The sequence below is a fragment of the Bubalus bubalis genome, chromosome 3 (assembly GCF_019923935.1).
Source record: "Bubalus bubalis isolate 160015118507 breed Murrah chromosome 3, NDDB_SH_1, whole genome shotgun sequence".
In the NCBI taxonomy this organism is placed as follows: Eukaryota; Metazoa; Chordata; class Mammalia; order Artiodactyla; family Bovidae; genus Bubalus; species Bubalus bubalis.
Window position 1 is genome coordinate 79,807,050 of NC_059159.1, and position 17,922 is coordinate 79,824,971.

The following is a 17,922-nucleotide window of genomic DNA, read 5'->3' on the forward strand; positions in this document are numbered from 1 at the left end:
GGTATGTACCTAACAGAAGCAGAAGATATTAAGAAGAGGTGGCAAGAATTAAGAAGAACTATACAGAAAAGATCTTCACAACCCAGATAATCATGATGGTGTGATCACTCATCTAGAGCCGGACATCCTGGAATGCCAAGTCAAGTGGGCCTTAGGAAGCATCACTAAGAACAAAGCTAGTGGAGGTGATGGAATTCCAGTTGAGCTGTTTCAAATCCTAAAAGATGATGCTGTGAAAGTGCTGCACTCAGTATGCCAGCAAATTTGGAAATCTCAGAATGGCCACAGGACTGGAAAAGGTCAGTTTTCATTCCAATCCCAAAGAAAGGCAATGCCAAAGAACACTCAAAGTACCACAGCTGCCCTAATTTCACATGCCAGCAAATACTCAAAATTCTCCAAAGCAGGCTTCAACAGTACATGAACTGTGAACTTCCAGATGTTCAAGCTTGTTTTAGAAAAGGCAGAGGAACCAGAGATCAAATGGCCATCATCCATTGGATCGTTGAAAAAGCAAAAGTTCCAGAAAAACATCTACTTCTGCTTTGTTGGCAATGTCTAAGCCTTTGGCTATATGGTTCACAACAAACTGTGGAAAATTCTGAAAGAGATGGGAATACCAGAACGCCTGACCTGCCTCCTGAAAAATCTGTATGCAGGTCAAAAAGAAACAGTTAGAATGTAAAATATCATGTATGAAATGAGTTGCCAGTCCAGGTTCGATGCACGATACTGGATGCTTGGGGCTGGTGCACTGGGACGACCCAGAGGGATGGTATGGGGAGGGAGGAGGGTTCAGGATGGGAAACACATGTATACCTGTGGCGGATTCATTTTGATATTTGGCAAAACTAATACAGTTATGTAAAGTTTAAAAATAAAATAAAATTAAAAAAAAAAAAAAAAAGAAACAGTTAGAACTAGACATGGAACAACAGACTGGTTCCAAATCGGGAAAGGAGTACGTCAAAGCTGTATATTGTCACTCTGCTTATTTAACTTATATGCAGAGTACATCATGAGAAATGTTGGACTGGAAGAAGCACAAGCTGGAATCAAGACTGCCGGGAGAAGTATCAATAACCTCAGATATGCAGATGACACCACCCTTATGGCAGAAAGTGAAGAAGAACTAAAGAGCCTCTTGATGAAGGTAAAAGAGAAGAGTGAAAAAGTTGGCTTAAAACTCAACATTCAGAAAACTAACATCATGGCATCTGGTCCCATCACTTCATGGCAAATAGACGGAGAAACAGTGGAAACAGTGACAGACTATTTTTGGGGGCTCCAAAATCACTGCAGATGGTGACTGCAGTCATGAAATTAAAAGACACTTGCTCCTTGGAAGAAAAGTTATGACCAACCTAGACAGCATATTAAAAAGCAGAGACATTACTTTGCCAACAAAGGTCCATTTGGTCAAAGCTATGGTTTTTCCAGTAGTCATGTATGGATGTGAGAGTTGGACTATAATGAAAGCTGAGCGCCGAAGAATTGATGCTTTTGAATTGTAATGTTGGAGAAGACTCTTGAGAGTCCTTTGGACTGCAAGGAGATCCAACCAGTCCATCCTAAAGGAGATTAGTCCTGAATATTCATTGGAAACACTGATACTAAAGCTGAAACTCCAATACTTTGGCCACCTGATGTGAAGAGCTGACTCATTTGAAAAGACCCTGATGCTGGGAAAGATTGAGTGCAAGTGGAGAAGGGGATAACAGAGGATGAGATGGCTGGATGGCATCACTGACTCAATGGACATGAGTTTGGGTAAACTCCGGGAGTTGGTGTTGGACAGGGAGGCCTGGCATGGGGCAGTCCATGGGGTTGCAAAGAGTTGGACATGACTGAGCAACCGAACTGAACTGAATGCTACATTATATCCACGGAAATCCCACTCATTCTTGTGGTTGAAGAACTCTTTGTCTTTTTCCTAATTTTCAGATTGTTTTATCCAATTATTTATTAGATATATTCTTGTGGATACGTTTTAGGACATCCTAACACACAGCATGTATGCATGCATGCTAGTCACTTCAGTCATGTCCAGCTCTTTGCAACCCTATGGACTGTAGCCCGCCAGGCTCCTCTGTCCATGGGATTCTCCAAGCAAGAGTGCTGGAGTGTGATGCCCTTCTCCAGGGGACCTTTCCAACTCAGGGATTGAACCCACATCTCCTGTGGCTCCTGCACTGGCAGGCAGATTCTTTACTCCTGAGCCATTCCATAGTTAAATGCATCAGTCTTCTCCCTCAAAGTCTGTACCCCTCTGTATTCACTACTATGTTTGAAAGCCCTTCACCATCATCATCATGCAAGTCAGAAACCTGGGAGATTCCTACCTGCTACTCCACTCATTCCCATGCTCCAAGTTACCAAAACATGGAGCTGAAAGATATATCTGGTCAATGTCTCCAGCTATACAGCTAGTCAGCTGCATTAGGTAAGACAGACCCCTATATCTTAGCAGATTCCCAAGTTTCAGAAAACCTCCTCCCCCATACCATTGCGGCTAAAAAGAAAAGAGATCGGATCCCTAGTGAACTCCTCTATTTTGTAATTTCTCAGTTGGTGGATTAATATCTGAGCATCCCATGAGAGGCAATGTATAGACATGGGTCATCTTAAAGTAGGGTAAAACACAGGGCTTGTTTTACCTCAGGAAAAAGGTATCTGCCCTTAGGTTTCCTATTATAGAAGCCAACAAGATCATAGACGAGGGAAGTTAATTGGCTGTCACACTGGAGGTGTAAAAAAAGCAGGCCAGCAAAAGGGTCTAATGAAGAGACCAAAGGAGAGGGAAAGGACACGCTCATAAAATGAGGGTTATTTCACAGCTACTTTCAAACTCTGAGTATTTGATGTGACCTTGGAGAAGGGTCTGATCACCATTTTCCAGAATACATAGCTACCCCAATCTTCTCTCCAGTGTACATGGCACGTGCTAGTGACTCCCTGGCCACAAGGCCCCCAAGTCAGCAGACTTACTGATTTTAGAGGAGAAAAAGCAGCAGAGAGCAAATAAAATTAATGCTGAGGGGCAAAAATTAACCCTGAAGGACTTTTGCTGGAAGGACTTTTTCCTTTCTAGCACTTGGGATCCTTCTGAGGCAAGGTAAACCTCCCAGTACTGTTGATATTCAGTACCATCAAGTGTTCCTTATTTGGCATGGTTTCAGCCCCCTTACCATCTGTTCATTCTACTCTTAGTGAATTTCAATCATTTATTCCTTTTACAGTATGATGCTAAAAACAGGATTCCAAACAGACTATCACTTCTCATAGTCTACATATTCATCTTTTGTTAATGCAAAAGGATTAGGATTCCAGCTGTTCTGGAGGCTATATCACATGAATTCATATTGAGCTGTTATCTAAATCCCCTTTAACATTTTCACATATTTTAGTAAGCTATAGCACTTCCTTCTCCCCAACTCCTACTTCAATTTTAATTAGTTTTGTAGTCCTATTAAACTTCAACTTTTTATATCATCTCTTACCTTTTTGTGTATCACTATAGTAGTAAGAAACTAATATATCAAATACTACTAAACTGGTAGGTTAAAATGAGTACATATAGGTTTAATGTTCTCAACTAACTTTTGGCTTCAGTTCAGTTCAGTTCAGTCACTCAGTCGTGTCCAACTCTTTGCGACCCCATGGACTGCAGCACGCCAGTCCTCCCTCTCCATCACCAACTCCCGGAGTTTACTCAAACTCATGTCCATTGATTCGGTGATGCCATCCAACCATCTCATCCTCTTTTGTCCCTTCTACTCCCACCTTCAATCTTTCCCAGCATTAGGGTCTTTTCAAATGAGTCAGCTTTTCACATCAGGTGGCCAAAGTACTGGAGTTTCAGGTTCAGCATCTGTCTTTCCAATGAACATTCAGGCAGGACTGATTTCCTTTAGGATGGACTGGCTGGCTCTCCTTGCAGTCCAAGGGACTCTCAAGAGTCTTCTCCAACACCACAGTTCAAAAGCATCAATTCTTCAGTACTCAGCTTTTTTTTATAGTCCAACTCTCACATCCATACATGACTACTGGAAAAAAACCATAGCCTTGTCTAGACAGACCTTTGTTGACAAAGTAACGTCTCTGCTTTTTAACATGCTGTCTGGGTTGGTCATAACTTTCCTTCCAAGGAGTAAGCATCTTTTAATTTCATGGCTGCAGTCACCATCTGCAGTGATTTTGGAGCCCCTCAAAAAATAAAGTCTGTCACTGTTTCCACTGTTTCTCCATCTATGTGCCATGAAGTGATGGGACCGGATGCCATGATCTTAGTTTTCTGAATATTGAACTTTAAGCCAACTTTTTCACTCTCCTCTTTCACTTTCAAGCTTCACCCAATTTATCAATCATACATTCTCTACAAAATGTTTTAAATTTTGCCAAGAAAGTTTCTTTACAGCTATGTAGACAAAGTCTGGTAATTCTATCTACTAGAGGCATTTAAAATATATACAATAAAAATCCTCTAAATTTGTAAAAGTTAAATTATTGCCTAAAGTCTCACCTTTTCTAAAGAAAAGAGAAAGTACCATTTTAAAAGTTTCTTCAACAGAGTAATGTCAACAAAATCATATGGTCTAATGAGTAATCCTTGACATGTATACTAAATACAATGTTAAGTTCTTAATTATTTCCTAAAGCAGTGGTTATCAAACCTTAGCATGCATCAGAATCATCAGGAGGGTTTGTTGAAACAAACTGCTAAACCGTATTCTCAAGGTTTCATGTTCAGTAGGTTTGGGGTAGAATCCAAGAAGTTTCATTTCTAACAAGTTTCAGATGATGCTAATGTGCCTGGTCTGAAGATAACACCACTATACTAATGAATAGTTTAACCAGTCTCCAAATTGAACACCAAGAAATGACTCATTCTTCACTGAATGTTTATTGAGAAACTAAAGAATAGCAGCATAAAGATGTCATTTGAAATCTCAGATAGCAGATGGTAAGCTGAAGATGTTATCCTGTATGTTCCAGAGAAAATACTAAGGGGAAAATTCTTTCCAAATATGTTTTGAGAAAATCTCCATGACAGTTATTCAAGTTTCAGTTTATAAATTAATAGCATTAATACTAACAACCAATAACTAACATTTATGCACAATTTTAAAACTGCATGCTATTCTGAGTCATACACATACACACTCACACAGCTGTTCATTTAATCCTCACAGTAACCCTAAGAGGAAGGTAGGTACTATTATTATCTCCCTTTAAAGACGAAGAAACAAAGGTACAGAAAGGTCAAGTAGCATGGCTAAGATCAGCAGGTAAAACAGAACAGCCCAGATTTGAATCCTGGCATTCTGGTTGTAGAACCTGTGCTCTAAAACAAAACTATTCTGTCTTCATAAATTCTATTTTATCTGACAAAATCAGAGAATAAAGCTTCTAACCTGGGCCGTGGAACTATGAGTAGGAAGAAGTAACCTACAGACAAACCAAAGGGTTGTATGTTTTTACTATTCTTTTTTTTGGCACTCACTAAACATTTAATGGTTGTCTTTTTTACTGTTCTTGAAAGCAGTATATAAATCATGGAATAAACTGAAATGAATTCATTTGAAACTTAAGACAGTAATCTTATGATCCTATAGCATTTTATTATGACATATATTTATAATATTAGAGCTGTTAGATATGTAGATGTCTGTGATATATTGTATTAATAACCACATGACAGTTTGTTTCATCAGTCTCTGGGAAAATACCATACTCTCAAATTGAAGGAATAATTTATAGTTAGTGACGATGTCCAAAAATCCTTCTTGGGGAGATATGTGACTACTTTGTAAACTGCGTTCCTTAAGCCCAGTCTGAGTATGCAGATGTCCAGAAAATTAGCCCCACCTTGTGGATCATCATAGTAACACAGATTCAGGCCTTGGAGAACACTGAATTGTCAGAAAACTATGTATTATCTTGACTGACAAAAACTAATAACTAGCACTGGTGAGGAAACACTTATACACACTGACTTGATGGACTTGAGTCTGAGTGAACTCCGGGAGTTGGTGATGGATAGGGAGGCCTGGCGTGCTGCGATTCACGGGGTCACAAAGAGTTGGACATAACTGAGCGACTGAACTGAACTGAACTGTAGTTGTATAAAATGGTACAACCTTTTCTGGAAAGAAATTTTAAAAAATAATAAAAATTGTATACATAAATAACATTCTATACAAAATTTCACTTCTAGAAATTTAGCCTACAGAAATAAACAAATTAACAAACATGTATGTATCAAGGGGAAATTTTCAAGGTTATTTACTGCAGCATTATTCTTGGTAGTGAAAAATGAGAAACAACCTAATGTCAATCAATGTAGGGGCTTCCTTGGAGGCTCAGTGGTAAAGAATCCTCCGGCCAGTGCAGGAGACCCGGGTTAAATCCCTGAGTTGGGAAGATCGCCTGAAGAAGGAAATGACAACCCATTCTAGTACTTTTGCTTGGAAAATCCCAGGGACAGAGGAGCCTGGTGGGCCATAGACCACGGGGTTGCAAACAGCTGAACATGACTTAGCAACTAAACAACAACAAATGTCAATGTGGATATAGCTAATGCTACTTAACAACCATATCAACATGACCACAGCTAATAGTTTTTGTAAGTACAAAGTTAAAAACCTCAAGCTCAGAAGAACTTTACAGTGTATCACTTAATTAAATATACACACATATAAAATATATATATACACAATTATATATATGTGTGCTGTGTATAGAAAAAAAGTCTAAAAGGCTATGCTGTAAACAATGATTACCTCTGAAGTACAAGTATGAGGAGAAAAGCAATAAAGGATGAGTATGAGGAGAAAGGAGATGCCTTTTTACTTTATACACTTTGGTACTGCTTGAATTTTCCCCGTGATAGTATATACCAGATTTGTATTTAAAAAGTATACAATTAAAAAATAAGTTATTTGGAGTCTTTAAAATAACTTGAACTAGTTTAAGGGAAAATTTTAAAAAGCAGGAAGGGGTAGGTATCCTTATAGATGCTGGTTGATAACTGCACAGTTAATGAAAACACATGAGAATGGTCATTTGAGGCAAAACATACACACCCACAAACCAGTAAAATGAAGAACATTCAAGATGATTAAACTCTTTAGAAATTCTTGATAAATTTATAACTTGTAATTTTTTTTATAAAGGTTGAATGTGCACCTCGTCCCACCCCACCCCCAAACTCCTCTAAAATGACAGTAAAAAGAATTTTTAAAGGTCAAACTCCTGGCAATGAGGAATATAGGAAAGGAAACAATAATAATAAAGATCCCCTGGAGGAGGGCATGGCAACCCACTCCAGTATACTTGCCTGGAAAATCCCATGGACAGAGGAGCCTGGTGGGCTACAGTCCATAGGGTCTCAAACAGTCTGGCAATGTAACTTTTAGCAAATTATAACTTTAAGGACTTAAAAAATGCCTAAATATGATGAATTTAATGAAGCTGTTGGATTACAGTACCACCATTAATACCTAGCAGAGAACATAACTATATACCTAAACCAATATCAAAAGATGCCTTTAAATTTAGAGTAAATTATGCAAAACTTTTAAAAGTTTATTTGAAAATCAAAAGGTTGGAGGAGTACTAACAAAGTCAGACATGAACAAACACATTTATGGTTTAAATGCTATCTTAACCAGAACCCCTACAAGGCAAAACATAGCCAAGCTGGATTATATACAGATGCCATACGTGGAAGAAACCAGGTAACATCTAAGAAATTAATAAAATGGGTCAGAAGGAATGAAGCCAGGGGTAGAGATAAGTATGGACCAGAGAGTCAACCTGATAATCCTCCACATTTTAAGAAGCAGATTATCCACAATCTTGAGTCAAGGGACTCCTGAGAATGCACACATAGAATCCACCTCTTTATTGGAAAAATAAAGAATCCACCTCTTTATTGAAAATCATATACTGCGAAGGCAGGAATCCTCTAGAAGGTAATAAAATTGTTGCTAATTCATCAAGCTCTCTCTGCATATAAGAGTATATTTGTATACCTTAAAAACTAGAGGGCCAGACTTCCCTGGTGGTCCAGTGGTTAAAAATCTACCTGCCAAAGCAGGGGACATAGGTTCGATCCCTGATCTGGGAAGATGCCATATGCTGCAGAGCAACTGAGCCTGTGCATCACAACTACATAAACTCTCATACCCAGAGCCACACCCCACAAAAAGAAAAGCCACCACAATGAGAAGGCCCATGCCACAACTAGAGAGTGGCCCAGAGCTCACACCCCACAAAAAGAAAAGCCACTGCAATGAGAAGGCCCCATGCCACAACGAGAGAGTGGCCCCCACTTGCTGCAATTACAGAGAGCCCACACACAGTAATAAAGACCCAGCGTAGAAGGAAAAAAGATTAACTTCTTAAAAGAGAACTGCAGGGCCCAAAGAAGTGACTAGAGGCCAATTATCACCTTTAATTGACTCTACAAATCTTTCCCTTCTAAAATACAGGACTGGAAATTCCCTCATGGTCCAGTGGTTAGGACTCTGTGCTCTCACTGTGGCAGGCTGGGGTTCAATCCTTGGTTGGGCAAGTAAAATCCTACAAGCTGCAAGGTGTGGCCAAAAATTAATAACAATTTTAAAATATTTAAATAAAATAAGGACTGTTTGATTCATTCCATAAAGATTTACTGAATGCTTATTTTCCCAGGCACTGTGTTGATGAAAGAGGAAACAAGACACAGTCCCTGTCCTGGAGGACATACAGCCTAAGAGAAAGACAAACATCTAAGTAGAAAGTGGTAGTCTTGTGGTCAATGCGTTTATGCCAGCCATGTGCTCTGATAACAGAGGGGGTCATTCACTTAGCCCAGCCTAGAAATAGGTCAGGGAGGAAAGTCAGGGTTAATTATGTAGGACATGAGAGGATATGTGAGCTAGATCTTAAAAGATGAGAAGTTAGGGAGATAAATAACAGGGAAAAGAACATTCAAGATAAGGGAATAAATAATAGGAACAAAGGATTGAACGTGAAACAATCCTTTGATATATGGTAAAGGGGGTGAGGTGTGAGGTACCACTGGTATAATAGATTATTGTTATTATTAGAATGTAAGCATAGAGATGATGAGGGATAGAAAAAGAGACTGACAATGTACAGGCCAGATTATGGAAGAACTAGAATGCCATACAAAGATTCTTCAATTTTATCTTGTAGGTCATTGAGAACCACTAGTAGGTGAATGACAGAAAATCGCATTTCACATAAGTCAGTCTGGCATACTGTGGTGGATGAATCTGAGAGGGAGCAAGAATGGAGGTGGGGAGATCAGTTAGTAGACTAGTGCAGTAGTTCAGGCAAGAAATAATGAGATCCTTAACTAACAAAAATCCCTGTGCTGTTCACAATATTCAGGATGATCATAGGGTAGTAGTAGAACAGAAAACTAATCCATTGAGAGAGAGATACATGAACACATAATACTTACATATCACATATATTCTTATATTTACATATATAAATATGGGCTTCTCAGGTGGCACAGTGGTAAAGAGTCCACCTGCCAATTTAGGAGACACCAGAAACACAGGTTTCATCCCTGGGTCAGGAAGATCTCCTAGAGTAGGAAATGGCAACCAACTCCAGGATCCTTGCCTGGAAAATTCCATGGAAAAAGAAGCCTGGCTGACTATAATCCATGAGGTTGCAAAGAGTTGGACATGACTGAGCAAATGAGCACACACACAGACATGTGTGTGTGTATGTGTGTACAAAATTAAAAAGCATATGTATATATACTTTTTTGCTACTTTTTTTTTTGCAACTATTATAGATTGCATCTTTCTACATTAATCAAAAAGGACAGGGAATTCCCTGGTGGTCCAGTGGTTAGGGCTCTGTGCTTCCACCGCAAGGGGGACAGGTTCGATCCCTGGTTGGGGAACTGGATACCGCAAGCCATAGTACAGCAAGAAAGGACAAATAATTTTTGAAAAAGAATGTTCGAAAACGAAAAGGAGAAAGGAAGCTACAATTCAAAGCATTCTATTTATTTTAGAACTGGGATTCCCTGGTGGTTCAGATGGTATAAGAGTCTGCCTGCAATGCAGGAGACCTGGTTCAATCCGTGGGTTGGGAAGATCCCCTGAAGAAGAACAGAAGAACTTTTAGAACTAGCAATTAATAAATTTAAATTTAGAATGTGGAATATTATTTAAAATGTATCCTATAAAGCATCTGAAATCAAGAACATTTTCAGATTTCTCAGAAATCTGCAATACTAGATCTAAATAAATTAAAAGCAATAAAATAATTTAATAAAGAAAATAACATGACCTTAATGAACCTACCTTACCATGTGTACCATTTAATATTCATAAATCTTAGTGAGGTAGGACCATTATATTTATTTTGCAAATGAGAAAATGAAAGCTTAGATAAGTTTACTTTCCTAATAATCAGGGCTTAAAGTTTGTTTTTAGAGATCTCATTAACATGAGAAAATGAAAGTGAAGTCGCTCAGTCGTGTCTGACTTTTTGCGACTCCATGGACTAATCAAATACAGCCCATGGAATTCTCCAGACCAGAAATCTGGGAGTGGGCAGCCTTTCCCTTCTCCAGGGGATCTTTTCAACCCAGGGATCAAACCCAGGTCTCCCACAATGCGGGTGGATTCTTTACCGGCTGAGACACAAGGGAAGCCCAAGAATACTGGAGTGGGTAGCCTATCCCTTCTCCAGTGGATCTTCCCGACCCAGGAATCCAACCGGGGTCTCCTGCACTGCAAGAGGATTCTTTACCAACTGAGTTATCAGGGAAGCCCTAACTATATGCTTAATTTATAGTTTAACATTCTTTGCCACTGCCCTTCTTTGGGACTGGAATGAAAACTGACCTTTTCCAGTCCTGTGGCCACTTCTGAGTTTTCCAAATTTGCTGACATATTTAGTGCAGCACTTTAACAGTAATGGGCTTCCCTTATGGCTCAGCTGGTAAAGAATCCGCCTGCAATGTGGGAGACCTGGGTTCGATCCCTGGGTTGGGAAGATCCCCTGGAGAAGGGAAAGGCTACCCACTCCAGTATTCTGGCCTGAAGAAGTCCATGGACTGTGTAGTCCATGGGGTTGCAAAGAGTTGGACATGACTGAGCGACTTTCACTTTCACTTTAACAGTAACATCTTTTAGGATTTTAAATAGCTCAACGGATTCATTTTGATATTTGGCAAATCTAATACAGTTATGTAAAGTTTAAAAATAAAATAAAATTTAAAAAAAAATGAATAAAAAAAAAAATAAATAAATAGCTCAACTGGAATTCCATCACTTCCAGTAACTTTAATAGTAATGCTTTTGAAGGCCCACTTGACTTCACACTTCAGGATGTCTGGTTCTAGGTGAATGACCACATCATCATGTTTATCCAGGTCATTAAGACTTTTGTATAGTTGTTCTGTGTATTTTTGCCACTTCTTCTTAATCTGTTCTGCTATACTAGGTATATTATTTACAATACCATACCTAACTCTTAAGAATATATAGTTAAGTGTTGATAATCCAATTAACATATTAACTGGTTTGCAGTTAATATGTGATTAAAGTGCCATAGTAACCCACATACCCCCTTTATTAGAGAGAAGCTGGTTAGAAATCTGTAATGCCCAAAGTCTTCCCCAAACACACACACACTGTAGCTCCCAAATTCGTACCACAGCATTTCCACCCCAAGAGCTCTGGTTCTTGCCTTGGCTCTTCAAATGCCACTGCTAGGGAAAAGTGACAGAGAACTCGAATAATCAATATTTGCTACCTCATTACTAGGCCCTCTGGGGAATAACTTCCTGTACCTTTTGTGACATTTATGACTTGATCCTCACTCCTCTGAAACTCTACCACATAGCCCATGAAAAGAAGTATAACTTAGAAATCTGTGAGCAACTTTAACCCATTTTACTTGATTAAAAAAAACCTTCTTGGCAAAACAAAATAAATTCTTGTTATTATACAACCATTTTAAGTTACATACAGCTTTTAGTTGGCTTTAATTCAATACTAACTATATTTAGTTTTGTAGTAGTTTAGTATTTTAGCAGTTAAACTTAGTGATATCACAAAGAATTAAATAATAAACCCCAGGCAAAGAGTCCCTGAGACCCTAGTACTATATAAATACTGCTATGTATCTATTTTTTAGTCTATTATTATATATCATAAAAATATAAAAAAATTACCTTGGTGTTCTTCTAAATCCATGTCAAGTTGTCTAATTTCTTCATTAAATTGATTTATTTTTTCTTTTATATCTGTTAACCTGTTGAAAATATTATTTAATTAATCTATGGCAGACGATTTTGCTATTCAATAAAAACATTTAGTGATGATGTTACAAAATCTTTAATCTTTTCTAATCTGCAGAAATAATATTGATAAAAATATGCTTTATTCTGAGAATAGTACTATAAATTTTGAGAGAAAAATATTTTTTTGTGATTCATCTTTAGAGTACAAGTGTATTCCGAGAATGTCAGCTTGCCTGACTTCAACAGCAGACACTTCCCCAAAGTTCTTTTGAATTTTACTTGTCATACTAAGAAAATAAAAAATCTTTAGCTAAACTACGTTAGAAAGTTTGTCTTAAAAGTTGGAAAATAACAGAAAATTTACCATTGAGACCAGATTATATGGGTTAAAATTTTCACAAAAGCAGTTGTACTTATTACAAAATTATAGTAATCATTAGAAAAAAACCAAGATCATACCATCTGCTCCCATCACTTTATGAGAAATAGAAGGGGAAAAAATGGAAGCAATGTCAGATTTTCTTCCCCTGGGCTCCAAAATCACTGCAGACAGTGACTGCAGCCATAGAATTTAAAGACGCTTACTCCTTGGAAGGAAAGCTGCGACAAACCTAGACAGCGCATTAAAAAGCAGAGATGTCACTTTGCTGACAAAGGTTCATATAATCAAAGCTATGATTTTTCCAGTAGCACAAATGTGACTTGGACCATGGACCATAAAAAAGGTAAAAAGGTTGAGCACCAAAGAACTGATGTTTTTGAATTTGGTGCCAGAGAAGACTCTTGGGAGTCCTTTGGACTGCAAGGAGATTCAACCAGTCAACCCTAAGGGAAATCAATCCTGAATATTCTTTGGGAGAAATTATGCTGAACCTGAAACTCCAATACTCGGGCCACCTGATGTGAAGAGCAGACTTACTGGAAAAGGCCCTGATGCTGAGAAAGATTGAAGGCATAAGGAGAAAGAGGAAGCAGAGGATGAGATGGTTACATAGTATCCGCGACTCAATGGACATGAATTTGAGCAAACTCCAGGAGATAATGAAGGACAGGGAGCCTGGCATGCTACAGCCCATGGGGCTGTAAAAAGTTGGACATGATTAGTGACTGAATAATAACAACAAATAGTAATCAAGACAGGTATGGTACTGGAATAAGAAAAGACACATATAGCCATGGAATAGAATTGTTTTGAGTCTAGAAAACGGACTGTATCTATATACACTGATTTTTGACAAAGGTACCAAAACAGTTTAACAGAGGAAGAACATTAAACAACATTTGTTGAAAGAATATTTCAACAAATGGTACTGGGACAGCTGGAAATGCACAAGGAAAAGAATACAATTGGACTCCTACCTCATACCATTCACAAAAATTAATGGATCACAGATCTAAACATAAGAACTGCACTATAAAACAGTTAAATAAAAGTAAAACATAAGCATAAGTCTTTGTGAACTTGAATTAGGCACTGGTTTCCTGACACCAAAAGCACAAGCAACAAAAGAAAACGAATCAGATATCATCAAAATTTAAAATTTCTGTGTTTCAACGAACACCATAAAGTAAAAAGAAAATCCACATAATGGAAGAAAAATTTTGCAAGTCATTTACCTAATGAGAGAGTCTATTTAGAATATATAAAGAACTCTTACAATTCAGTAATAAGACAATAAATGGACTTCTTTGACAGTCCAGTGGTTAAGACTCTGCACTTCCAATGGAAGGGACTCCAGTTCAATCCTTGGTCAGGGAACTAAGATCCTGCGTGGCACAGTCAAAAATAAATTAATAATTCAATTTAAAATCGGGAGGACTTCCCTGGTGGCCCAGTGGTTAAGAATTTACCTGCCAATGCTGGGGACATGGGTTCAATCCCCAGTCTGGGAACTAAGATCCCACACGCCATGGGGCAACTAAGTCCATGAGCCACAACTACCGAGCTTCCACACCCTAGAGACTGTGCTCCACAGCAAGAGAAGTCACTGTAAGGCGAAGCCCATGCACTGCACCTAGAGACTGGCTCCTGCTCTCCACAACTAGAGAAAGCCAGCATACAGCAACAAAGAGCCCATGCACTGTAAGGAAGACCCAACGCAGCCAAAACACAAATAAAATTTATAAAACTGAATGGAAAAAAAATGGGCAAAGAATGTGAACAGATATTTTTCCAAAGAATATATACATATGATGAATAAGTGCATGAAAAAAGGTTCAACATCATTCATTAGTCATCAGGAAAATGCAAATCAATGAGATACCACTTCACACACACTATAATGGTTATAATAAAAAAAAAAGGTAATTAACAAGTGTTGATAAAGTCATGGAGAAACTGGAATACTTAGTCACTGCTGGTGAAAATGTAAAATGGTTTAGCAGCATTGGAAAATAGTCTGGAACCTCCTCAAAAAAGTTAAATATAGAGTTATTGTGTGAATCAGCACTCCCAGGTAAATTCCAGTCTTGGTAAATATACAAGAGAAGCAAAAATATATGTCCACACAAAAATTTGTACATGAATCTTCATACCAGCATGATCCATTATAGCCAAAAAACAGAAACAATCCAAATGTCTATCAATTAATGAATGGATAAATAAATATGGTCTATCCATGCAATGGGATATTATTTGGCAATAAAAAGAAATGAAATACTGATACATGCTACAACATAGATGAACCTTGGAAACATTCAGTTCAGTCCAGTCACTTAGTCATGTCTGATTCTTTGTGACCCCATGGACTGCAGCACACCAGGCCTCCCTGTCCATCACCAACTCCCAGAGTTTACCCAAACTCATGTCCATTGAGTCGGTGATGCCATCCAACCATCTCATCCGCTGTCATCCCCTTCTCTTCCCACCCTCAATCTTTCTCAGCATCAGGGTCTTTTCAAATGAGTCAGTTCTTCACATAAGGTGGCCAAAGTATTGGGAGTTTCAGCTTCAGTATCAGTCTTTCCAGTAAATATTCCAGACTGATTTCCTTTAAGATGGACTGGCTGGATTTCCTTGCTGTCCAAGGGACTCTCAAGAGTCTTCTCCAACACCACTGTTCAAAAGCAACAATTCTTTGGTGCTCAGCTTTCTTTATAATCCAACTCTCACATCCATACATGACTACTGGAAAAACCATAGCTTTGACTAGACTGACCTTTGTTAGCAAAGTAATGTCTCTGCTTTTTATATGCTGTCTAGATTGGTCATAGGGCTTACCTGGTGGCTCAGAAGGTAAAGCATCTGCCTGCAGTGTGGGAGACGCGAGTTCGATCCCTGGGTTGGGAAGATCCCCTGGAGAAAGAAATGGCAACCCACTCCAGTATTCTTGCCTGGAGAATCCATGGATGGAGGAGTCTGGTAGGCTACAGTCCATGGGGTTGCAGAGTCGGACACTACTGAGTGACGTCACTGTCTTTCTTTTTCTTCCTTTCTAGGTTGGTCGTAACTTTTCTTCCAAGGACCTAGTGTCTTTTAATTTCATGGCTGCAGTCACCATCTGCAGTGATTTTGGATCCCCAAAAAATAAAGTCTTTCACTGTTTCTACTGTTTCTCCATCTATTTGCCATGGGACCAGATGCCATGATCTTAGTTTCTGAATGATGAGCTTTAAGCCAACTTTTTCACTCTCCTATTTCACTTTCCTCATGAGGCTCCAAGGGTGGTGTCATCTGCGTATCTGAGGTTATTGATATTTCAACCGGCAATCTTGATTCCAGCTTGCACTTCATCAAGCCCAACGTTTCTCATGATGTATTCTGTATATAAGTTAAATAAGCAGGCTGACAATATACAGCCTTGATGTACTCCTTTCCTGATTTGGAACCAGTCTGTTGTTCCATGTCCAGTTCTAACTGTTGCCTCTTGTCCTGAATACAGATTTCTCAGGAGGCAGGTCAGGTGGTCTGGCATTCTCACCTCTTGAAGAATTTTCCACAGTTTATTGTGATCCACACAGTCAAAGGCTTTGGCATTGTCAGTAAAGCCGAAATAGATGTTTTTCTGGAACTCTCTTGCTTTTTCCACAATCCAACAAATGTTGGCCATTTGGTCTCTGGTTCCTCTCTGCCTTTTTGAAAACAAGCTTGAACATCTGGAAGTTCATGGTTCACATACTGTTGAAGCCTGGCTTGGAGAATTTTGAGCATTACTTTGCTAGCGTGTGAGATGAGGGCAACTGTGTGGTACTTTGAGCATTCTTTGGCATTGTCTTTCTTTGGGATTGGAAGGAAAACTGACCTTTTCCAGTCCTGTGGCCACTGCTGAGTTTTCCAAATTTGCTGACATATTGAGTGCAGCACTTTCACAGCATCATCTTTTAGGATTTGAAACAGCTCCCATCACCTCCACTAGCTTTGTTCTTAGTGATGCTTCCTAAGACCCACTTGACTTGGCATTCCAGGATGTCTGGCTCTAGATGAGTGATCACACCATCATGATTATCTGGGTCATGAAGATCTTTTTGTATAGTTCTTCTGTGTATTCCTGCCACCTCTTCTTAATTATCTTCTGCTTCTGTTAGGTCCATACCATTTCTGTCCTTTATTGTGCCCATCTTTGCATGAAGTGTTCCCTTGGTATCTCTAATTTTCTTGAAGAGATCTCTGGTCTTTCCCATTCTATTGTTTTCCTCTATTTCTTTGCACTGATCATTGAGGAAGGCTTTCTTAGGTCTCCCTGCAATTCTTTGGAAGTCTGCATTCAAATGGGTATATCTTTCCTTTTCTCCTTTGCCTTTCGCTTCTCTTCTTTTCATAGCTATTTGTAAGGCCTCCTCAGACAACCATTTTGCCTTTTTCTATTTTTTTTCTTGGGGATGGTCTTGATCACTGCCTGCTGTACAACGTCACGAACCTCTGTCCATAGATCTTCAGGCATTCTGTCTATCAGATCTAATACCTTGAATCTATTTGTCACTGCCACTGTATAATCATAAGGGATTTGATTTAGGTCATACCTGAATGGTCTAGTGGTTTCCCTACTTTCTTCAATTTAAGTCTGAATTTGGCTTAAAGAGTTCATGATCTGAGCCACAGTCAACTCCTCTTGTTTTTGCTGACTGCATAGAGCTTCTCTATCTTTGGCTGCAAAGAATATAATCAATCTGATTTCGGTATTGACCATCTGGTGATGTCCATGTATAGAGTCTTCCCTTCTGTTGGAGGAGGGTATTTGCTATGACCAGTGCATTCTCTTGGCAAAATTCTATTAGCCTTTGCCCTGCTTCACTGTGTACTCCAAGCTGAAATCTGCCTGTTACTCAAGGTATTTCCTGACTGCCTACTTTTGCATTCCAGTCCCCTATAATGAAAAGGACATCTTTTTTGGGTGTGAGTGCTAGAGGTCTTGTAGGTCTTCATAACCATTCAACTTCAGCTTCTTCAGCAATATTGGTCGGGGCATAGACTTGGATTACTGTGATGCTGAATGGTTTGCCTTGGAAACAAACAGAGATTATTCTGTCGTTTTTGAGATTACATCCAAGTACTACATTTCAGACTCTTTTGTTGACTATGATGGCTACTCCATTTCTTCTAAGAAATTCTTGCCCACAGTAGTACATATAATGGTCATCTGAGTCAAATTCACCCATTCCAGTCCATTTTAATTCGCCGATTCCTAAAATGTCAATGT

The 17,922-nt window shown here is 38.8% G+C and overlaps 1 protein-coding gene across 3 annotated transcripts in view; it reads right to left on the reverse strand.

Annotated features, from left to right (window-relative positions):
• Window positions 1-17,922, reverse strand: part of IFT74 (intraflagellar transport 74) — a 99,820-nt gene that overhangs the window by 28,377 nt on the left and 53,521 nt on the right. For all 3 annotated transcript variants that reach the window (XM_025281419.2, XM_025281418.2, XM_025281421.2), the window contains one exon: window positions 12,218-12,297. In XM_025281419.2, the coding sequence (XP_025137204.1) occupies window positions 12,218-12,297 (80 nt within the window). The remainder of the gene's footprint in view (window positions 1-12,217; window positions 12,298-17,922) is intronic.